This window comes from Drosophila willistoni, assembly GCF_018902025.1.
Source record: "Drosophila willistoni isolate 14030-0811.24 chromosome XL unlocalized genomic scaffold, UCI_dwil_1.1 Seg141, whole genome shotgun sequence".
In the NCBI taxonomy this organism is placed as follows: Eukaryota; Metazoa; Arthropoda; class Insecta; order Diptera; family Drosophilidae; genus Drosophila; species Drosophila willistoni.
Window position 1 is genome coordinate 2876840 of NW_025814052.1, and position 24894 is coordinate 2901733.

The 24894-nt window shown below is 36.9% G+C and overlaps 1 protein-coding gene and 1 long non-coding RNA gene across 2 annotated transcripts in view; one reads left to right on the forward strand and one right to left on the reverse strand.

The window, feature by feature from the left end:
* The window catches only part of LOC6648446, a 41198-nt gene that overhangs the window by 13777 nt on the left and 2527 nt on the right, over positions 1-24894 (reverse strand). The window contains exons 2-3 of the mRNA XM_023179234.2: positions 8714-9217; positions 5689-5868 (exon numbers count right to left, since the gene is read on the reverse strand). Coding sequence (XP_023035002.1) covers positions 5689-5868; positions 8714-9217 — 684 coding nt within the window. The remainder of the gene's footprint in view (positions 1-5688; positions 5869-8713; positions 9218-24894) is intronic.
* Positions 13476-14179, forward strand: LOC124460471. The gene is made up of 2 exons (XR_006954375.1): positions 13476-13687; positions 13914-14179. It is a non-coding gene; the product is annotated as an uncharacterized LOC124460471 (long non-coding RNA).

Genomic DNA, 24894 nt, shown 5'->3' on the forward strand with positions numbered 1-24894 from the left:
CAATACACAATAATATACATACGTACATACATATCTATGTATTCAAAAGATAAGTAATTACATATGTATATTCTTAACGAATCATTGTCTTGGTTGGAGTGTTAATTAATCGATTACGGAATGATTTCACACAACTTCAACTTAAAAATTTAAGCGCATTAACTTGGTTTAAGTTTCTTTCAAAAACCCATTAAAAATAAATAAGAAGGGTTTTATTTTGAAGTTGAAAACGAATAGTGTTAAAAACAATATAATTTTACTTAAAATAGGGCCATGTCAACTCTGGTAGACCTCATTCCTTGCTCATTTATCGATAAGAGGCTCACTGGTCCTGCTATCGACTACTAGCTACTAGTTGCCTACTTAAGTCTATCGTTGATATATATAATCAGTCTTACTATTTTAACCAAATAGGATTTCCACAGTTAGATAAAGTATATTTTTGGATTATTGTCGAGAACTTGCAAATATTTTGTTATTCAAGTTTCTTGATTTGCTTTTAAGTTCCTATAAAGTTGCCAAAAATCTTTTTTACTTCTTTTTCTTTTTTCCAAATCAAAACTACGTACGAATAGCAAAAAAGTGACTGCACTGTCTGGATTTACGCTGCCAGCTAAAAGCACGTGCGATTTCCTTGAAGAAGGATTGCGTGTACTTAGGGCACATTGTTGAGATGGATCCCCCTTGGAGAAAAGTTGATTTCAGTGTCAATGTATAGCCAAAAAAGATTGCGGTTATAAAACCGCTAATATAGTAATTAGTTTTTCGAAAACATTTCTAGTCTCTGGAAGTAATCAATATAATATCATGTGCCAATAATCTAACCACTAATTGGCTTACTTTAGGTTGATTGAACCCAAACTACATACTTACTTGCTAACAAATATGCAATTTTCGTCGGCTGGGCGACAATTTCTATAATTTATATGTCAATTCAATGAGTGTCGAACGTACGGAGAGGATATATAGGCGAAGTGACAAGCAAACAAGCAACAAGTTGTCTCCGTTAATGATAATCATAATGATAATAATGTTGTTTTCTTGATGTCAAGGCGCAACGATTTATAATATTTGCGCCCAAAAGTCGATTATCATTTTCGATGTGTACACGTGTGTGTGTGTGTGTGTGTGTGTGTGTGTGTGTGTGTGTGTGTGTGTGTGTGTGTGTCTGCTTCTGCCTGTATGTGTATGGCCTAAACTCACTCAGTTGTCAATAATTTCATTAATTCAATATTTGCTTACGATTTGATGGGCAAACCCCCCCCCCCCTACGATTTCACTGACAACAAAAACTTGAAGAGAGACGAGCATGGTTTTTTTTTTTTTTGGGAAAAAGTCTTTGCTCTTTCCGATACTCTAAGGCTTATTATCTGACTGCTACTTATGAATATTTTAGCATGACATTTATTACACATGTATGTGAATGTATGTATTTTGGCCCGAATGTTGCTACGACATAAAGAAATTCGGGTTGGCCAAATTGCTTTGACAGAAATGCCACAATTGTTCAATGAAAAGGGATTTTCGGGTTATGTATACACAATCAATTTCCATTCTCAAAGCAAATACATACATATGTAGTTGCAAGCTGAAAGTGTCGAAAAGAGAAAATGTAAGCGTAGAGAAATGCAGAAATCAACAACTCTTCTTGTTAACGAATACTTTTCCCCAAGGACAATTGCTAAAGGTTTTCTCCAAGAGAAAATGGCACTAAAACTAAATTTAATGCTAAGATGCTCAACGAAATACAAAGAAAACAAATAAAGCCATTCATTGTATACATCAATTAGTTGAGGCTCTCGAATCTCACACTGAGGAAAATTTGCTTCCACGAGCAACCTGTTTAAAATTTCAAAAAAAAAAAAAAAAACAACAAAAAAAAATTCCAAAGATAATGGAAACTGAAAGTACGCTTAAAATATTCACCTGCCGACAGAGAAATTCATATTTTTGGGTAAAGCCAAACTCATTTCGCTTAATTTATGTAAGAATAAATGAATATCAGGCACTTTAATACCCTAGTTTAGCAACAAATGTTGATGACCAGGTCAATAGAGATTAATAATACAAATTTATATGGTTCATATTAGATAGTTTTAAATTTTCAATTGGTATTGTACAATATGTTGGTTCATATTAGATAGTTTTAAATTTTCAATTGGTATTGTACAATATAGCATGATCAAATCGAATATGCCCATTCGCTTTAACCAAGGACTAGGGTATAATACAAATATTTTTCTTACTTCTGGGAATTGCCTTTTGACCAATTTCTGCAGATTTCGTTGCTGGCAAAAACAAAAAGTTTTCTTTGTTTGCATTTTGGCTGTGACCATTGGAAAAGTGTCAAAACTTTATAACAACAGGACAAATTGAAATTTTTGTTTAAGTACCTATATACATACAATAAGCAGGATCTGCGTATATACATGTACGTGTTTGTGCGTGTGTGTGTGTGTGTGTCAACAAATTGATTTTTTTGTTTACCTTTATCAAACTGTTCAACCTGTCGTATGCTTTATATTTTAAATCAAAAACATAACGTCTGGAGAATTGCATGGGTTGAATTAATTATGAAGAGTCTTGCCCAACAGACAAACAGACAGACAAACAGGTATATAGATAGAAAAACAGGCAGAAAAAAAGATTGTTTTTTTTTTTTAGAGACAAAACAAGTAAGTGAGAGGGGGTAAAATTTATTAAAAAGGATTTCGAAAGTGACTTAAGTCAAAGTGCCGCCACAGTTTATTTATGTTAAAGTTCTTGTTGTTGCGGATATCCGTTTGCCGGCGTTGACTAGCACAATTTCTGTCTCTCTCTCTCTCTCTCTACTCTCCATTAAAACACTCCTCTTCAAGCCAACCACCCACACACGCCCAACCACCCAGTTAATCCGTGGCAAAGAGTCTGCCAGAGAACTTGGCCGGATATGCGCCTGCAAAAATGAAAATTATGCCACAGGGCAAAAGAATTCAAGTCACTGCGTAAACAAAAAAAGAAACGAGAAACAAGAAACGAAAAGAAAAGAATCGTCTAAAAGTAAACATTATCAAAACGACTGACATCAAGGGTTGTATGGTTGTTTGGCTGTGTGTCAGTTGTGCTAGAAGACAACCAGACCCAGTGGTTTTTATGGGCCAAGAGTCAAACTATTATGATTTATGAAATAAAAACATTTGTCTAAAAATTGCCAAAATTGCAATTCCACATGTTATAAATTCAAGCAAAAACGAATCGACAAAACGTGTAGTCAATCTTGAATATAAATTACATTTTTCATCTTTAATCATCTTTAACCAGTTGAGAATTACAAATGGCAATCGCTAACCTTGTCCCTTAATTCTTTATGGTGGTTTACTTAAAATGGAAGGAAACTTTGTAAGTAATTAAAATTCAACACAGGAAATGAATTCAATAATAATTTGTCGCTAGCTCCGATTACAGCCAGCAAAAATGGCTCCAAAGCGAGACAAAAAGGAATGCCCATAATTGCCAAGGTGTGATGGAATTAATTAATTGCCAATTGCGCACTACACTTTTCTAATTGAGTACGAACTAAAGAAGACAGTAAACTGCAGAAAGATAAAATTACTTACTGTCACTAAAGAAATTTAAAATGATTAAATGAACAATTAACGACAAACATTGAGCACAGAATTAGTTATATGACAATGTTCTAGAAGTGCAAATCGCGAACTTTGAGGATATTAACAGCGCTTCAATAATTCAGAACATAAAACTAACTATAGCTGACTTGGAGAGAGCTAAAATTACTGCTTGAAAATAAAATTAATAATTAGCAATTAAAAGTTGTTTAGAACTGACACTAGAAGGCTCTCAAATAGTCAGTAAGTTACTATACTTTTGTACTTACTTATTGACAAGAGCCTTAACATTGATGGTTAACGGACTAGTTTCAGTCAGAAACTTCAAAAGAACATGGCAAAGACATTCAGTAGTCCGTGCCTAATGCAAAACTAGTGCTGACACTTTGAAAATTTGCAATTTTTACAAAATTTTGGATTTGTATTATAGTTTTTTTTGTTTATGTTCTTGTTGTATATTTTTTAAATTTTTGTTTTATGGTCTTTTAAAATGTTCCCTTAGCTCGGATTAGGATGCTTTCTGGTCTCAAGTCTCAGCTAACACACAATTTTGCACACAATCAACTGCTTCAATACTCACCTCAGCCAATTTGAAACTCGTTAACATGCCATGTCAACGATGCTCGCATTTTGTGGCCAAAATATTTACTACATGGGTGGATACTATACAGACCAAAGTTGGCTGCGAGGCAGGCAACAGCCAAGCCAAGCCAAGCCAACAAGCAAGAACAAGAGACATAAATATTTATGGGCCATAAAGTGTTGCAACTTTTTGATACACTCACTAGATGTTGTTGTTGCCAGATAGACGATGGAAGGGGCACAACAACAACGACTACATAAACCCGATCCATGGTATGGCATGGCATGGTAAGTTAAGGATGAGTTCAAAAGGAAGACAATTTTTGGCCCAGTGTCAAAGCATCGAAAATCATCACATACCTACACATACACACTCTCTCTCTCTCTTTCTCACACACACACACACACACATTGTTGTCTGTGTGTGAGTGTGCAATTTAGGGACTAGTTTCCCTTGCATATTTCATAGACCAATAAAGAGTTGTCACAGTGGGTCAAATGACAAGCTCTTACAATGAAAATTTAATCTTAAAACATATCAAACCAAAGACAAAATGCTCTAACACTCAATTGATTCTCTAAGTAATTCCATTAAAGTAGTAACCCAGAATAATAAATGATTATGGCTAGGTTAACCTAAAGTAATTTAAAACACTGAGCCATTTGAGCAAGTTGAAGTAATGACATAAATAAGTTAAGTTCTAGAATATTTAAATTCAAATGTGATTTTTTTTAATGGGCTAAAAACTCTGAATTGTCATGTTTTAGCTATCATGAAAATTTCAATATTCTCTAAACTGGCTACAAATGGACCAAAATACAGCGTAGAGAACAAATTTTAAGCGAGTATCCATTAAACTTTAGTTAGTAAATATGATTTAGTTCTCTAAAGACAAATTAATTAATAAAGCTTCAGGCATTTGCCGTTAATTCAAGCTGTTAACGCTCTTCTTTTTGGATCATCGATTTGAAAGTAAAGTTCCATTGCTTGTATTTGTTTTAAGACTAAAGATTTGTATCACGATCGAAACGTACTGCTTTTTTTATTTTTTTTTTTAAGGAAACTTCTAGGCCAAGAATGAAAAAGAGAAACTCTGCTTTGAATATTTTTCACTCGAATTTTTTTTCGTTTGGTGGCTTCTGTTGTCAAGATTATAAATTGGAAAAGAGAAGAGATTATACCATGGACTCCTTGATGCTTGACGCTTTAATGGTCTAGTGCATTCCCTTTGATCTAGACACACAATTATTCATATGCAGATTGTGTGTTTGTTTTTGTTGCTGTATCTATGGCGCTGTCTAATTTTTAATAAAACGCACACGACGGGAGCTCACTCAGTTCACTGCTCGCCCATTCCTCAACCACCCACATTACTCTGAGCTGAGGTCTTTATAGTACTTACTTATTATTACTTTTTTAGACACACTCACACACGCACACACACACACACACACACACACACTCCCGTCATGGCAAAAACACCCTTCCCATAATACTTACACCAAGTTCCACGTAAATTGTATATATGGGATATGGCAGGGCTATGACCATGCCAGTCAACCAGGTGGCACAACAGCAAACGAATCCAGGCAGGCGACCCTTAAGCGGATCGTTCAGCCAACGCATGCGATCCCAGGCTATAAGGATATGCGATATCATGGCCACATGCAGAGGAATATCCTGCAAAGGAAAATAAAAACAAATCAAATAGAGAAAAAGAATCAAACATTCAAGAGATAAATGATTTTGCAGCAATGATGGAATGGAATGAAGTGTTGGAGTTTGAGATTGGGATTGAATGGCAAGACCATGGCCTCATGGCAACCAAGAGGAGTTTCGGGGAAGGGCGGATGGCGAATGGCGGAAGGGGCATGCTGGGGGCAACTGTTGGAGCCTTGTTTACTTAGTCCAATGGGCTTAGGCTTCCATTTTTCGTGTTTCGGTCGTGTGCGGTGATTGAAACAAATTCGTTTGTCTCTGATTGCAGGCTGGCTAACACCCTGAGGCAAACATATGTCTATCTTTCTCTCTCGCTCTCTCTCTCTCTCTCTCGGTGTTTCGTCCCACACAAAAACACGCCTCTTGTTATTTTACTTACAAAATCCCCAAGATTTGTGCTAGGCTAGAAAAACGATTTTTCGCTTTCCTTCTCCTTTATATGTATCACTACATCTGTTTTGTTTATGTGGACTTCATCTAATGAGAAGGATACTCTCCACCCACCACCAACTTTTAGAGGCAGATATGAAAAACTTACTGATAACATATTTAACAATAATAACTTTGCTTTTGCTGACAAATATAAATATAAATATAAAAACAAAGCTTCATTAAATTCATTATACAAAATCAAAAAAATCAAATATTTTTCGCTCAGCATCCTCCATCATATTCGCAATCAAGAACAGTAACGAAAAGTGGTTAAAATTTGTTTTCGTTTTTAAGGATCTATTCTGCGCATTCAAGGCTACAACTTTAAGGACTTATTTATAGGGAAAATATTTCCCCCCTATTAAGAAGCAGAGGTTATTATTCAATATCTTATTTTACTCCGAAATGATTTTGCCATTACTGATTGGCATCGTTGTGGATCTTTGGATAGTGATGACCACTGATCCTGGCGAAGGAAATGAACAGTTGGCATTACGGGTCATGTGCGCCTTCGTGCAATATGGTGAGACTATCATATGGGCATTGTTTAATCGCTAAGAAGAATTCGTTGCTTATTCTAATTAAAGTTAATTTACTTCAATTGTTCTAAAAAGAAAATCTTTAACTCATTAATGAGTGAAATTTTTGCCTTTTGGATGAGATGAAGGGGGATATAAGCCACCATTTCTATTTCATGCCACATCGCCATTCTCAGTCTCCGTATCAGTCTCAGTCTCAGTCTCATCAATCAATCACACAAAGGAATGCGTGTGTGTGTGTATGCCTATTGATGTTTTTATTCTTTGTGTGTGTGAGCTATTTGTCGCTCTTTTGTGATAGCAATCAAATCGAATCATATCCCGTTGCCATTCCTTTCCTGGCGGTAACACAATCTCTCTCTCTCTCTCTATCACTCTCTTCACTACCATCAAAACAGAGAAAACAGAGTGTTTTCACAATATCAATGTAATCATTTAGAGATGCTCTTACAATACGCCACACACACACACACACACACAGAGACAGGTAGCCGTGTATTAAAGAGGCAAGTTCTTCTTTATGCTTTAAAAAGCTCATAATATTCTATGAATCCGGACCTGTATGGACACACGTGCCACATTCATCTTATCAAAATTCAATTAATTATTTTTCAGTGTTGCGATATTTGATTTCAGTTATGTTTATATATTTACCAGTATATATAAAGCAATTGTCGGCATTCACACAATCATAATTTTAGCTTGAAAATTGTGGTTTGTGTAATCGACTATGCCGACCACTGATATGAAGAGAGCATTCAATCTTTCGGCTTTGTTTAACTTTTTGCCAATGTTGTTATGTGTTATGTGTTATGTGATTTCCCTTTGCCACAAGAATGACACTCTAGATGAAGAAAGCAACACGCAAGTGAGGCACAAGGCACGAAGGCTGAGTCAGAGGTGTGGAGATGGGGCAGCGGTCGGTGAAGTCGGCGGCGAGAGCAAGCAACGATGACATTAAATAAGTGTAACAAAACAAATCGAATGAAAGAAAGTATAATAATATATGTATGTATGTACATACATACATATACTACATATGTATGATTGTATTTCCTACTTACTTACTCCCCTTAACACCCCCTACTTACTTGGGTGCGGGGCGTGTCAATCACAGTGTGTGTTTCATAATAAGGTGAGATATGTTGGGTGGCGTTAAATTGAGCGAGAATACCCATCGAGCAATAAATAAGTGCTTCAATTTAGCATGAAAGACACTTTATATATACTTTTAGGGTGACCAGAGTTATAGGTAAGGCAAGTGCAGCATCCTGGTCACACTTGATTGCTTAATTATGAAACCATTTTGTTAAAAGATTTAAAATAAAATCTAAAAACACAAAAAAAACATTCAAGTTTTGTCCTTTAGATTGGGATGACCTCCTCATTTCATTTCTTACCAATGGGACTTGAAAAGTTGTCGTCGATGCCCAGAGCATACATATGTAAGTAGACATATGTACATACATACGTACATATGTATGTATGTATGTGGTTGCCCATAGCCCGAATAAAGTTTAATGAGTTTTTCCCCCTCTTGCTCTGGTAATTCCATAAATCTCCATTTTAAGCTCAACCATAGAGCAAACAAATGTATGTATGTATGTAGCACATGCATGGACTCACATTTATATGTGTAGTAGTAGTGGTGGGTAGCAAGCAACTAACTAACTAACTAACTAACTATATACAAATCTAGTCTTATTTTTATACCAAGCCATAAAGCTTGCCTACATCTTGGCCGAACGCACTTCAAATACCTTTATTAACTTGACCAAGATTTATGGGCTTCAATGGGATTTTAATGAAGATACGTTGAAGATGACACAACTCACCTGCAGCATGGGCAAAAAGAAGCACAAGAATTGTCCAAATATCCAATTCTGAATGAGCATGACCATCAGAGAGACAGGCAAAACGAGGGCACATTGCACAAAATGGCATAATGCCAAATTGATGATAAACGCATGCGTGACATCCTTGTAGAGGCGATGGTACATAATATACACTATTATGACTATATTAAGGATCACACCGAGCAGGGCCAGGGCCGCATATTGAATGAGAAATAGCCAATAGACCGATTTAATGCTCGACTTCAATATGGGGCCATTGAAGCGTTCCATATCGTCCGTATTATTCACATGTCCTTCGAGGAAATGGGCAATCGCCATAAAATATTTATCGGGCATCTCTTTAAGCTTCTCGCCACCGCTTGTCGTGCTGGCCGCCAGTTGATAGTCATCGTTAGGACCGACCATCGCTTCATGGCTCGTTCCAGTGCCAACACCTCCCGATCCTGAGTGTGGCTCATGCCCAGCGGGTGACATTCTTACCACCTGCAAAAGAAATACAGAAAGAGAACAAAACGAAAACAAAACAATGAACAAAGTCGATTTCACACAGTTGGCAACAAACCACAACAATGAACTCAAGGGAAATGACAATGGGGAAGGATAGCTATGACTGGCCGACAATTGACGACTTTGCTATGCATTTTACGACACACAGTGCATAGGGGACAAGACGGAGAACGTAGGCGTTGTATCGCCTCCCCCCACACCCACACACATACACAAGGACAACAAGGAGTAGGCAAGCGAACAATAGCCATAACCAGCTTAAGTGCACCACAAAAAAAAAAAAGGATTCCACAATGATGACTTTTCAAAAATCGGGAACAGGACTTTCTTCGTCTATATTTGACATATTTCAAATTTAAACAATTTATCCAAAAAGTAAAACGAATATATAAGAATAGTTCGTTTTGGAAAAAGCATTTGTCACAGAAAATTTTGAACTGGTCGAAAGATTTTCTAGGTCCTCCAGGTCTTCCAGGTCCTCCAGGTCCTCCAGGTCTTCCTGCTTCTCCAGGTCTTCCTGGTCTTCCTGCTTCTCCAGGTCTTCCTGGTCTTCCTGCTTCTCCAGGTCTTCCTGGTCTTCCTGCTTCTCCAGGTCATCCTGATCTTCCTGATCTTCCTGGTCATCCTGGTCATCCTGGTCATCCTGGTCATCCTGGTCACCCTGGTCTTCCTGGTCATCCTGGTCATCGAGACACACGAGACACACGAGACACGGTCCAGTTTCAGTCTTATTTCTTCTCAGCTTTCACATTAATTCCCTTCTGTGCCGGGACCTCCACCAGAGTCCAACGCAATTGGTCTATGGTGAATTCATTCAATCGCTTATTGGACACAGAGTAACGGTTATCCTGGTCGCGCTTAATGAACGACCATTGTACAGCGTCGCGCAACAGGCGGTCGACGTAGCGGCGCGTCGACTTCCTCTCCAGACCCATAGCCATGGCCATGGTTTTGGCAATCTCAGATGCGGTCATCGGTCCCTTAGCCAGTTTGAGGATCTGCAAAACCACACTGCCGTCGGGTTCGTGTCTTTGTGCCATTTTTGGATTTTTATAACTTTACAAAAATTTTGTACAAAAAAAAGAGCAAAATATAAAAATAGAGAGTAAATAATAACTAGGAATTTTGTGAACTTATCGTTGTGGATACTGAAAACTTAATGAAATCTATACGGCCGGCACAGTTGGTATATCAACAAAAATTTGAAAGTCACGGCTAACTTTGATCCACAAAATTCTGCCCAGTTAGTTGGACATTCTATATCTAATGACATTAATGTCTGAGGTGTCTTTGTGTGATAGAAATAATTCGAAACTAACTAAATGATTTTACGATTTCGAAAACTATTGCATAGCATTCTGTTGATAAATATTTCAATTAGCTAATACTGGTCATGGCTTCCATTTGGCCACATTTGTCGCCTTGATCCGGCCTTAAGACTAAACGGGCTGAGGAGAGGGGAGCTTCATTCATTTATTTCAATGTTTTTGTTTTCGCCTGTTTGTTGCCGTTGTTGGCCACGTTTAGTTGGCTTTTGTTTTAACATTTTGTAACGGAAATTACCAAACAGGAACCGAAAAAAACGCACACACACAAACCACAAGAAAAAGAAGGAAAAAGTCTAAACCTGATATGGGAATTGAAAATCTGTATGCGACGCCTAGGCCAAATTGTCTGTCTTCCGCCTGTGTGTCGTGGAAATTTAACTACCACTCCCATTTCCCATCCCGTCCAGTTCTTTCCTTTACTGAGCTGTCCTGCCAACTGTCCATATGTTCGTTACTGGAATTTCAATCTAGACAGGCCCAAGGAAAGGAACAGAACAGAACAGAACAGAAAAGAGCCGAATAGAACAGGACAGAACAACGGAACAAGACTAAACAGAGCAAACAACATGACACAGACACAATGACTGGCACACGTTCGTTTCCAAGTTGGCCAAAAAAAAAAATACGACAAAAAAAAAAAGAAAAGAAATAGCCACAGTCTAGAGAACCGCAGACGAACGATTCCTTAAAGCCCCAAAACCTTTGCATTCCCCTTTAGTTACTCCTCTTTCACTCTCTCACATTACAGCAAGTTTTCACATTTTCCTTGCATTTTTCCAGGCTTCCGCCTGGTCGTTTTCCTTTGACAACGTAAGGTATAAACGCTTTGTTCTTATTCAAGGATATATAGATTCATGATAAGCGTGATAACTCTGAGATTTTGTGCGAAACTCGAAACAGTTTCATCTCATTTTATATATACTACAAGTAGAAAACGATTGAAACTTTCCAATACCCTCAAAGAGTATACAACATTCGGTTTAACATTATGTGTATTTTTATTGGTTTCCCTTTAGACAGTTTTTCCCTTTACATTTTTGCGCTTTCTTCTCATTTTAAGCAGCAACTTCCGTTCAATTTATTGTGCCTAATTTTTCTTCACTTTTGCGGCGAGCATTTTTGTGTTTTTTTTTTCTTTCTGCCGTTCTTCTTCCTTTTCCCAATGTTGTTGTAGAGGGTGTCCCTTTGTGGTAATTGGCAATTGTACCGCAAAATGAAATGAGTTTTAGGCACAATTTCGTTACTGAAATGACCGTAATATTGAATTTGTGAGACTCTTTGTTGATGTAATGAGTTTAGCAACGATATGGCAACACTGCATATATGCAAAATGGCGTAGACACGAAAGGAGTTTTCGTGGAGGACCCTGTATATCAAATAACATTAAATTGCCGCCAGCTTCCTATTTTTTCAAAGTGATTGTTAAAACAGAATTCAGAGAAATTGTTGAGCACTTTCTTAAGAAGCCAAGCACCCTGTAAATGTACGCTTAAAAGCCAAGAAAACACCCTGTTTTATACTCTATTGGCCTAACATGAATCCACCATTTATTCCATTTTGTCGTACTCTTGCTTTCTGCTTGCAGTAATTGTCTCCCTCGAGTAGATACGATTCCCTTTTGGGGAACACCCTGTATTATGCAGTGCAGTTTTTAGTAGTTCGTTGTTTTTTTTTTTCATTTTCGTACAGGACAAGGCCCGGTTTGATGACCCGTTCTCCAACAAACTGCCGACTGCTGCTGTTGCTTTTGGTGCGCTTAATTTTGTTTGAACATGCCACATACCATACAAACGATTGCTTTCCCATGGCCCATGCCCCTATCTGTAGCCCCGTATGCTCAACCATCTCTCAAACATTAGGAGTTTTTTGCCCTCACAGGACTTTATCTATGTTACGTTTGGTCGCGCACACATGGCCTAGTTTTGCGGGCTAAAGTCGACGACGACGACGACGACGATGAAGCCAAGAAGAAAAAAAAAGCAGAAAGATACAGAGACAGAGACGGGCACGTAGATGGAAATTATGGGCATGGAATTGAAGGTGGGTCCACTGTCAACTAGGACTAAGGACTACTGCATTTTGTGCAGAGCTAGTTTATAATGCTTTTGCAAATGATTTATATATGCGCATGTAGGCATTTTACAGGGTGTATTCCTTGTGGACGGTGAAACCATCCATCTCTTTGCTCTCTTTGCACTTGTTGAGCTGTGATTATAGCTATTAGATCGTTTGTCAATTAGCTTCATATTACATATTCATCTGTGTGTATCCCTCTGTGTGTGTGTGTGTGTGTGTGTGTGTGTGTGTGTGTGTCTGTTGACTTTTATTTCATTAGAGATTTACGCCAAAAACTTTGTACCAACTTTTGTGGTTTGGCTTTTCTGTCTCTCTTGTCTGGTATATTTGTGTACGTTAAATTTGTTAATTAGCTTAAAATGTTGATAGACAACGAACGCCTTGTGTTTGTGGTCTTTAACCTCAAACCACTGGCATCTTTGATAAGTTTTCACGCTTTTTGCTCCCTTCAAAAGTCAAAGTGTACAAATTTGATTTATGTTTGAATGAGCTTAATAAATTGATTAATCTCTGCAATGTTCTTCTTTCTCTAGGAAGTCCTGAGGAGAAAAAAAACAACAAGTTGTAAAACTTAAACAAGTCCATTAACAAATATCTATAAAATTTCAATTGCAGTCTACTTAGAAAAATATGTCCACATAATTTTTCTTATTCCTGTGTCAGTCTTTTCAAAGGGGAAATATATATCAGAGTTGTTTTTGAAGTACTTCAACCTCGGTGATATCGATAAACTTGGCCATTAACAATGTATCTTATAACACAGCACTCATTGTAAACGTAGTCATCCAATAAACATTTTTGGACAAAAACAAAAAAAAAAAATTTTTTAAATTAATTGTAAAATTGCCTCAATCGGTTACCATTTTTTTTTTTCTGCGTGTGGCAACGTCTTGAACTTATGTTTCATTTCCATTTGATTATTGCCAAAATTGATTTTGATATTTTGCATCGATAGAAAAGTTAATCGAAACCCTCAAAATGGAATGCTGCAATGAATTGAAAAGTTTTGGTACGGCAATATCTTACGAGCGCAATGATGCAGGTGAGTATCGGGTAAGGATTTCGAAAACAGCATAAAGAATTCAATCCAATTTTAAAATGGAATGAAATCTGACTGTATTTGAGTTAACCTTGAGCAAAAGATTGATCTACAAAATGGTCTTGTGAAATCAAATTTAAAGCAAAGTTAATGGATTAATAGCAATTTGATTGCAGCTTCTTGCCTACACATTCAAAACGAGAAACTCAAATAACATTTTTACCCCCAGATTCCCCAGTTTGATAACTAGATGAATAGCTAACTGGGACCAGCCTTATGGTGCATCAATCACCAGCCATTTACACTTGTTCTCTAACCCATTTGGGCCATTAAATATTGCCGAGGATTCCGCTAACTCAAAACAATTTGTTTGAAAAATGTACCAAAAATACATATAAGCATGATGTTTTTTTTTTGTTCGTTGTGTTGCTGTTGTTGTTACTGTTGTTGTTGTTGTTGTTGTTGGCAACCAAAAAGTCAAGTAATTAATACTGATTCCTCTCGGGCTTATTGATGCGGAACATCGCACACAATGTAGACGCGATGCGTATGTAAGTATGTATGTATGTATGTACTTACATACATATATAGCAGACTGAGGTGAAATGGAAGTGATGTGGGGCACAGGTAACAGCTTTATGCGTCTCAAGGTCTCAACTGTCTTGGTTAGTTAACACCAATGAAAAATAAATGTTCTTAAAGGTCCTTTGGACTGGGTGAAATGTTAAAGGGAGTGAAAATTGGGGATTTATTCAAGCCGAAAATCAAATTTAAATTGCATTCCGAATGCAAATGGAATATTACAAAAACAAGAAAAACAAAAACAAAAAAAAAAGAAATTATTTAGATACTAATTTACAATTCAATGGGAATTGCAATTTGTATGTCATCTCCTGTCTCTCTCTCACACACACCCACACACTGTTTATCAGCATCTCTTTTCAGTTGATAACTCTCTTTTTCGCATGTGTGGGCCATCATGGCCTTGACATTGTCAATGCCATTGCCATTTGGCTGTCATTGTATCTGTGTAACGAGTTGCAAGTGCGTTTTACATATATTACCACCGATATATGTATAAATATATATATCCAATTAAGAGAAAATACTTTTGTGTGCATGTGTGCGTGCGTGTGCGTGTGCGGGTGCATGGACAAATTGTAAGTAATGTAATTTTGGTTCTGACGAGGGGCCACCTAATCCATTCTATAAATTCACTTTCATCATTTCAGCTAAAAAGTAGGCAACATTTTTGTGAACCCTCGCTAACGCTACACTTAACTTGGCATTTGTCAAAGGAGCTTTCGAAAATTAACTAGAAATTTCATATCCATACCAATCTACATATGTACATATATGTATATGTATAAAATTTCTCTGTTGGCTTGTTTAATTTCATTTGCCAGAACAAATTTCGAATGCAATAACATTTAAATAAACCCGCGCCATGTTCAATTGGCAATGCCAAAGGGAAACGCAGTGAGAAATTTGTTTTTAATTAACAGGCTCAATTAAAATGGGGCGTGGCCACAATTACAAGGTATGTGCACGCCAGAAGGAAAGAGAGAGAGAAAGAACGAGAGCAACAGAGAGAGAGAGAGAGATATCCAAATTATTGGGCCATAAAAATTTGTCAAGAGAATTTAATGTGACTTTTTTTGTTTTATTTAAGATGGCCATAAACGTGGCTCCTTTCTGTGTCTCTAACCCGCTAGCCCTCCTATCTCTCTCTCTCTCTCTCTTTCTCTTACACTTGACAGTTGTTTTCGAAAATTAGCAGGCAAGTAAAAAGTAAAACTTTTATCAGACTTTTTACAGCCTTTACTTCCCATCCATTCATTCCATCAACATTGACTGATTATAGGCAGGCAAATAAGGCGAGGATTCTAACCCCAAAAAAAGGGAGAAAAAGGTAGTCTTTTGGAGGGCAGATGGATGGCTTTAGCGGGGAGTAGGGCAAGGGCATGAGAGCAAGAGCCAGAGCAAGGGCAAGGTTAAGGCTTAGAACTGCGGGTGTGAGGGCAGTGGGAATGGGTTTGAAACATTGAAATTGATAAGCCAGTTGGCTGCTACTTTGTAAGCTCAGTGTCTTATACGCTGTCTCTCTCACTCGTTCTCTCTCCCTCTCTTTCTGTGTGTGTGTGTGTGTTTGTATTTATGTATTTTATGTTTATTGTCTTCATTCGCTTCACGCAAACCCGCACACACACACACACACACACAGACACACACCAGCACGGGGTTTACAAATAAAAATATATAGTATACTTAGCAGCGCACAAAGTGTATTCACAGATGGCAACAATAAGTTGTTCTGCGTACTTAAATTAAGAATTCCGTTTGCAATTTTCCAAAGTTTTAACAATTTTATTTTTATTCAGTCAATAAGTTTTATTTAACCTTTCTCTTACTAAACAATAAACAAAGGTTTTACGTGTGAGATTAAAAAAAAACTATTATAATACTATATTTAACTCGTTAATCGAAGCAATTTATTCATTCCTTTTACCCCTAAGAGAAGGTCTCTCTGCATCTGCATATTCTATAAATAGTTTTGTTGATTAAGTTGTCTACCCTTTGAACCGTGAGCTATACTATGTAATTTGTTTTGACACCCCAAACAAATAAAAAATTCTTTGCCATTTAAATTATTTAACTACTTAAAAAAGGGTATACAGTAGTCTTGATTTACTCACTTTCTCTTTACATTTATCTGTTTTTCTTTTCTTGCTTGTTGTCAGCTTGCTTTATTTGTCTCCGGTCTTATGGGCGTAAAAAATATTTGTGAGCACTTCTGTCTATAGGTACTACATCTACACACATACATGTGTGTGTGTGTGTGTGTGTGTGTGTCTCAGTGTGCTTATGGGCTTTCAATTGGCTTTTGAGTAGCGTAAAATTCATTGAGACAAGAGTTTACGATTCTCTTTACAGTTAGTGTCAAGTCTAATAAAAGTCTCGTGCCTTTAAAAAATATATTTAGATCGAAAAATTATTTAATCCCTGAAATGATTCTCCCATTAAATGCAATTGTATTGTGAGATGGAACCTCAATGTAATTGGGTATAGTTTCTTTAGCTAAAACCTAATTAATTTAATAGGTGCCAATTAAATGAAGTCGTCATGACGTTTGTCCATTGTTCACAGTGTGCAACAGTTTTGTGTATATACATATATCTAAATATATATATATATATATCTCTATTTTAGCTGCGTGCAAGTAATTGCATACTTCTTTGCATAAACAGAACGTTGGGACATGCCTTGTTCATAGTTATGGCACTCAATGTAATTACATACGGTTGATTGCCTCACCCACCGACCGAACGACCGAACGACCAACGACAGCACCACCCACTTATTCACCCACTCATTGGCACTCTAAGCTCTAGGAATGTCTGACGAAACGGAAATTGATTTTACCAGTCCGCTATCCGCTGTTGATCATCTTGAATCTTTAGAACTTACTTCGGTCACATTGAACATTGATTTTTGTTGTCTCTTTTTGTATTGCTCTTTTTCATTTGCCTAAGGCGTGCGATATTTGTACGTATTACCTTTCGATGTTTGCTCTAGTCTAGTTATAGTTTAGGAGAGCATCAGCAAGTTCGTTTTGAATAATTTTTGATAAATTTTATTATCCATCCATTTTATTTGATTTTGCTACTTTGCCTTAGCCAGCTCGTTCGTTTGCAATGTTCGGTACGCTTTATTGAGTAACAAGACATCTATAAAAGCGCAAAACGACAAAGAGGGATGATAAGTATGCACATACATATATGTATATATATATATATATCGAGAGAAGGATGATGGGCTGGTGGGTTGGTAGGTGGTGCAAGTAGGAAAAGGAAAAAGAGGAATGAATGAAAAGGCAACCACGCTCAAGATGAGGCGATTGAAGATTGAAGAAATTGACAAGTTTCCACTGTAGAGTGTGCAGTCATAGAGCATTCGCCTGAGCTAGGCGCCTCTGTCGCTCTTACTCTACACACTCTAACACACACACAGACCACCACTTTGTCTCTCCTCACTCTCTGCTCCGTCTCTGCAATTGTGCTTTAACTATAAACGCCGACGGTCATTGACTTTGCAGTGCTGCAATTTCCAACGTTTTACCCGCCAGCAATTGTCAATAGCAACAAAAAGAAAACCCAAACGAAAAAAGGAACGAAAAACAAAATATAACAAAAATCAAAGAGAATTCCTAGAGCAGAGCAGGACGGAACAGAACAGACAGAAGAGAACAGAAGAGAACTGGCGATGGCTGAGACTTATATTTTGGGTGATTGGGCGGTTGAGTGTGTTGGCTGGTTCGAGGCTACAGTACATTGATTTTGGTCAATGTCCTGCATGTCCTCTCTCTCTCTCTCTCTATATATATATATATGAAATCGTAATCAAATTGTTGCCTCTAAAAGTTGCGAATCGTTGTTAAGTGTCAAAATTGTTTAACGTTGCGTATGATTAATCTTGAAGCAACAAAAACAAAGCTAAAGAGTTTCGCAAATGGCTAATAAGAAAATAAAGAAATTTTTTTTGTTCTTTTTTAAGGGGTCAAGTGGCAAAAAATGGTGAAGTTTTTTGAGCCTCGTTCGAACGATCGATCGATGTCTATTGCAGTCTAATTCTAATAAAAGGTAGGGTATGCTTGAGTCAAGGTTTACATTTATTTTGGCAACTGACAAACTTATTGAAACTGAAAGTTTGTTACGGTTCAATCATTTCCTCTTTGCCAGGAGAACTCATTTAATAGACTTCCAGTTTAATTTCGGTTGATTTCTGCTTTTGCTCTTACCATTTTGTGTTAGCCCTGGGGTGGAGGAGAAATGTCCTTACACCCTTTCAGTCAGTCTGACTTAACAAGTGAGTGGATTGCATTGGTGGTGGTGACAAAGTAGATGAAGGTAGGTGCCTACTATGTGTCTCTTGACCTGACGCCGTGTGTTACCTTGACTTGGTTTTATTGTTGTTGTTATTGTTGTGTTTGAATACGCTAACGCTTCGATATCCTTGAACTTAATGGGGGGCCAAAAGCGGATAAGGCAAGGGAAAAGGAACAAAAGGCAGACATTGTTTACGCGTCGCGGCAAATGCTTACGTACATACATATACTCTTATATACATACGTGTGTGTGTGTGTGTGTGTGTGTGTTGGTCTCTTGTTTGCACAAAAGATTTGCATTATACTTTTTTAGTTTATGCTTTTTTTTATAATTTTCGCTCTGAGCCAGAAAATAAAGCACAAAGTCAAATAAGCCGCATTTTCATTTACTTTTTTTCCTCTTCTCTCCTCTTCTCTTCACTTCACTTTGCCCCATTTGTAGACAATTTGCCAGGCTATAAAAACTCGCCACATAAATGTAATCGGCAAATTAATTGCCAAAGAAGTCAAGTTCAAGCACTTAATAAATTGCCATTAAAAATTCAAATGAAATATTATGAAAAATGCAAAGAAAACACACACAAAAAAAAAAAATGAAAACAGAAAATTGAAATGGGTAGAGACCAAGACCGAGTAATTGACTTTCTCTCGCTCTCTATCTCTCTCTCTCTCTCTCTGTCTCTCTTTGTTAATAATTAAGAACTTTCCATAAGACACAGCTGGTGGTTAATGATCATTACTGATCTTGTTTAAGCTTCAATTGGCTAGAAATTTGTTCTTGCAAAAAAAAAAAAGAAATTCTGGCTAGCTTCAAAAAAAAAAAAAAAACACCGAAAAACAAGCATCAACCCTTTTTAGGCTAATTTCAATTTTCAGTTTATTTTCTCTAACCAAAAGGACTGACATCCTTTTAGCTTCCTTTTCCCTTCCCCATCCTTCCCCACCAATCCACCCATCCACCCATCTTCTGCATGCGTGTGCTCTGACTATTGATGAAGTGAAATTCGCACAATTGAAACCAGGCGGCGCGTGCGGTAAACTTCTATAGCTTCTTCTCCCCAAAGGCGTTTTATGTTTGACAAAACTTTGTGGTCGAATTTTACACCTGCTCACCCGATTGTAGATCCCCTGTCAGAAACTGTCACCGAACCGACATTTGAAATACCCTTTGGAAACCAGTCAACCAAATATAGTCCATCAATTATGATTATCGATCCGACAGAATCGCCACAGAATTGTCTGATTCAATCGCATCGAAAATATTTGCTCAGTTAATGTACTCTTGTGGCAAGGGTAGGCAATTGAGAAATTGAAAAATTGTCCCTTACTCGCAGTCAATTTGTGTGTGGCAACATTTGTTTCCATATGCAAAAAAAAACAAAAAAAAAAACGCTTCAATTTTGAATGATTAGATTAGGTGGGACAAAATTTTTGGGATATATTTTTTGGAAAGACATTAAATGCCGCCAGCTGGCTCTTTTTCTTTCGGTTTTGTTTTGTCGTTATTCATTAACATTAATGAGCTCAGTCGTTTGGTGGGTAGAAGGGTAAATGGCAAATGGCAGAGGGCCAAATTGGTGGCGGAGGGAGTCGCAGCGATTTGCGGGCGGTAAATTTTAAAAGGTTTGAGAATGTTGCAAGGTTACTGGCTAATTGACAGTCAGCCATCAAGTGGCAAAGGCATCTGGCAATGATGGTTTGTGTGACTTGAAGTAAAATTCTGAAGCTTTAGGTGGGTTCTGTCTTTGTAGCTCCAAGTGACAGACACTCCATCCGTCCATCCAGCCATCCAGCCATCCAGCCATCCACTCCGTCCTTATCATCATCATCATCATCATCATCGACAGTTGCCATGCTGACTAATTCAATTAGAGGCACTAATTTCGGACCTATTAGACGAAGCATTTTCAGTTGGCCCTCTCTCATACACTCGTTTGTAAAATGTCGCCACTCAACACTTTTTCTTTGCCACGGCACACAGAATCCACTTAATAAGTCAACTCTCAGCCAAAAGGAAACAAAAAAAAAAAAAAAAATACGAAAAAAAAAGGAAAGGAGAATAATTCCCACCACCCACATCAGAAACAGCAACAGAAAAGACAAAAAAACAACAAAACAGAAAATATCATAAAGACAGGCATTAAAACCAAATTATGCTCTTACTTTTTATAATGTACAAAATATTATTATGCAACATTATTAGCAATTTTTGTTGTTCTCTCCCATTTTAAATTGGAGTACATGCCATTTAGTTGAAAGTTTGCAAAACATTCGAAAAATGGACTTAAAGATCAGTTTGCCTCTGATTCGGTCTGTGAGTTTGAATCTCTCGTTCATTCTTTCTGCAAATAGACTGCACACCTCTCCAAAGTCTCTTCACCAAAAAAAAAAAAAAACAAAAGAGTATACAAAATTCTATATGACATACTTAAAATTTGTTTACATTATTCTTTGTCTCTCGTTGCTTTCGTTGCTTTAACACATTTTTATTGCAAATTGTGAATATTTCATTTTTTGTTGCTTGTCAAAGCAAAAATTATAAAATGGTGTCACAAGGAGAGATATATCTCCCATATATATATTTTTAAATCCCTGCCAATGTATGTATGTATGTACTATATATAAGCCTGTTTAATCAACATTGCTTATAAAATTGACTTTGCTTTGTGTCTGTGGCCTATTTGCACTTGAAGTCATGAATTTATACCCAAAAGTTTATTATATCAAACAGATTTAACAGTTTGTGTGGCAGTTTTCAAAAATGTTCACTCATTTGTCTCAAAACTTTTGTTGGTTTTTTTGTGACGTCGGCCATATTCATTTATTGTTTTAGTCAATATAAACAAAACTTGTGACTTGTGTGAGAAAATGTCTTTTGTAGCATCTGAAAAGAGATTTCATGCCTTAATTTTTCTTATTTTGCAGTTTTAAAACTTTTTTATATAGATCGCTTTGTTATGTCTAATAGAAATATAATAACAATTGATTACAATTTCTAAAAATAGTTAAAGAATTACCTTATCAATATTCTTACGGACTTATCATATCATAGATAATTACTTATTATAATGCTTTTGATAAAGGTTTTTGCGTTTGTATTCTAAATGATTTGGCAAATGAAACTGGCCCAAATGATTTAAAGTTTCAACAGCTTTAAATTTGCTTTGATATAAAAACTTTTTAACAATTAATTGATTTGATATAACATCTCAATATATTGTAGTTCTAATTAGAGAATTTTTTTATTGTGTTGTTTTACTGAATTTTTTCGTTTTTTGGACTACTTAAAACAAAAAGGAAAAAGATGAAAACAAAAAGTGGCAAATAGAAAATTGCTTTCAAGTGCGTAAATCAATGTTGGTGGAAAAACAAAATCAAAAATAGGAAGAAAACTGAGAGGAAACTCAGATTTCAGCCCACGCTCAATGGCGTTGGCGGCGTTTCTGTTGATGTTTTGATGTTGTTTTGAGGAATGCAGCAATAAAAATGCCTCAATGGCTCCATCTGGATGGAGATGGTTGGAAAGTGGTTGGAGTCCACTGTACTACGGTGCGACTCAACCAAGTGAAGATGGGCCACGGGCCAAACAAATGGAGAAAAATGGAAATGCCAATGAGAGTAGAGGACAAAGATGTGGGGGTTGTGTGGTGAGAAGAGGTGGCGGGGGGCGGGGGCGGTGGTTGGTAGGCGAAACTAAGAAGCTAATGGCGTTAGTTACTTAGCCAGGAGGCTTCACGACTTTTGCTTTGGTAATGCACATAAATTTACACAAAAGCGTAAATCTCTGAGCAAATCTCTCATTTCGGAATGGTGCATATAAAGCCAAGGATTTCGTCCTTTACCCCATACCATTCATGCCATTCACCCATACACTATATGTGCGTGTGTGTGTGTGAGTGAGCCACTTAACTGTGATAAGGAATCAGCTGAACTCAGCAATGTGACGTTAGACATAATTTTGTGTCTTTTCGTTTCGTTTCGTTTCTTTTCGTTTTGTCCTCAGTTGTTGCCTTTTGCCGTTTTCGGGTTGAAAGGTCGTTGACAATGCCAACAAAATTTATGGTTTGTCCTTAAAAAAAAGCAAATTTAATCGATTCCACCCATTCCCAAGTCATTTTGGATATTAGACGAGGCTAAAGCACGTGTGTTTTTCAGCCCACCCCGCCCCCCGTCCTTGCCCTTTGCCTGATTCCTTCCGGGTTTTGTTGCCATTCCTCTTGTTTTATTCAGATGCGTGCTTTGGCCTGCATTTGAAAGTCGTCTTTCTCCTGCCGAAGGAAAACACGCATCATAAAAACAAAACAACAACAAGAACAACAGCAAAAAAAAAACAACTCCCATTTCCATTTTCACACACGTCTCAGTTCATGAATTTCCTTAATGAAAAAACAAAAAGCAAGTAGAAAAAAAAAATACCCCCCCAAACAACAAAATACAAACAAAAAGTTTAGCATACACACACACACACACGCACACACACACACACACACACAGGACACACTCGGTGCTCGGCACTCTGATACGTGCGTGTAAAGTGCGTGAATTATTTTTCAGTTTCTTCAATTTTCTGTTGCCTGTTGCTCTGTGGCATGTAATTAAAAAGTATGTTGAAAATGTTGTCACGGTTTGTCAGCGCTGTAGGCCAAATGGAACTTTGTCAAGTGATTTTCCTGTAAAACCCGAAACCAGAAAAAAAAAACAACCAAAAAAAACATAGAAACTAAAAACAACAATTATAAAACATTTATGTTATGGTTAGTCGATGCGAAAAGTATACATCCACACACACACACACACACACACACACACACAACGTATTAATAGGCAATTAGTACGCCATAAATTCAAATTCCTTTTGAATACTCTTCTCAATTATCAGAGTAGTCAAAATTCTTAAGATGAAAGAGAGAGTTATGTTAGACCATTAAGTCGTGCCATTTTTAAGCAATCTATCTTTTAACCATTTTGAGAATAAATTAGAGCAAATACCTTTCAATGAATTGAAAACAAAGACAGTTTCAAAATAAAGACCTCAATTGACATTTAAATGATAAAAGAAAATAAACAAAAATTTAGTGAAAAATGTTTAATTAATTGAAAAAAAATCAGTTAGAATAAAGTGAGAAAGAAATAAACGATTGTCAAAGCAAATGATTAAAATGATATTGAACTTAAAAACAAATACCAAAAAGTAAACTAAATAGAATTACATGAAAAACTATTGACATCTCTAACACAAACTGAACAAAATGTATGACCAGAAAGTTTGTATTCAAATAATTAAGCTTAACTTAACTGGAATAGGCCTTTCATTCCGGCTTGACCATGATCTATTGACTTGATTAATTGAATTGACTTAAAATATCTATTCTTCGGGTTTGACCCTTGGATTCATCCATGGCGTTGACAATTCGTATATTCATATTCACACGCTCAATTTAATTCACTTTAATTCATTTGGAATGTATTAATTTTTAAGTTTTTTGTGACTCTGAAGTCATGTCAGTCAATGAATATGAGTTCAAAATTTCGACCTAAACTGGACGATGGCAGCGAGGTCAATGGAAAAGAAGGCAATGCATTTATCCAAAACCCCATAAAGAATATTTGTACTTGAGTAGCCAAGGTTATCTATTCGATAAGATTTTCTCCCTAAAAATTCAAGCTAACGCATTCACATTAAAATTTGCATTGACACCGCGAAAACTAAAGTGTTTTTTGTTTTGGTGGGCTTTAGGGCCGAGTTGGGCGGTTACCGTTTTCGATTCCCCAAGAATTTGTCGGATTCAAAATTGTTCGCATAAGTCGTTAAGTTTTTAGTTAATTTGTCAAATCAAATTATTGCCATTTCCTTTTTCCAGTTTCGAAAGCATTCTAAAATGAAATTGATTGAAGCTTTAAAACGTTTGGGAAACGAGCACAGGCTTGATTAATATTTTTTTGTTATTGGAAACCGAGCAGAGCGAGGTGAAAGGTGTAATTATTTTACTGCATGGTAAACCTTAGTCGATGCGACGACTTACATACTTCATTTTCAATGTAACATAAGTATATGTGTGTATGTGTGCGTGTGTGTGTGTCCAGTTCTAGCATTGTGTCTGACTTTGGCTCGTGGGTGTCATTCTAGTACGGAGGGGTAGCACAAAGTGGCTATAAATGTGACACTAAGTTAATAAATTTATGGCTAAAACACACCCAACTGATGATGATGTGCGTTTGGCTGCTAATTTAACCAACAGCAACCACAATGCCATCAACTGAATCGTGGGTCAAATATGTACATACGTATATGGGGTGGAGATGGCATTGTGTGTGTCGTTGGCGT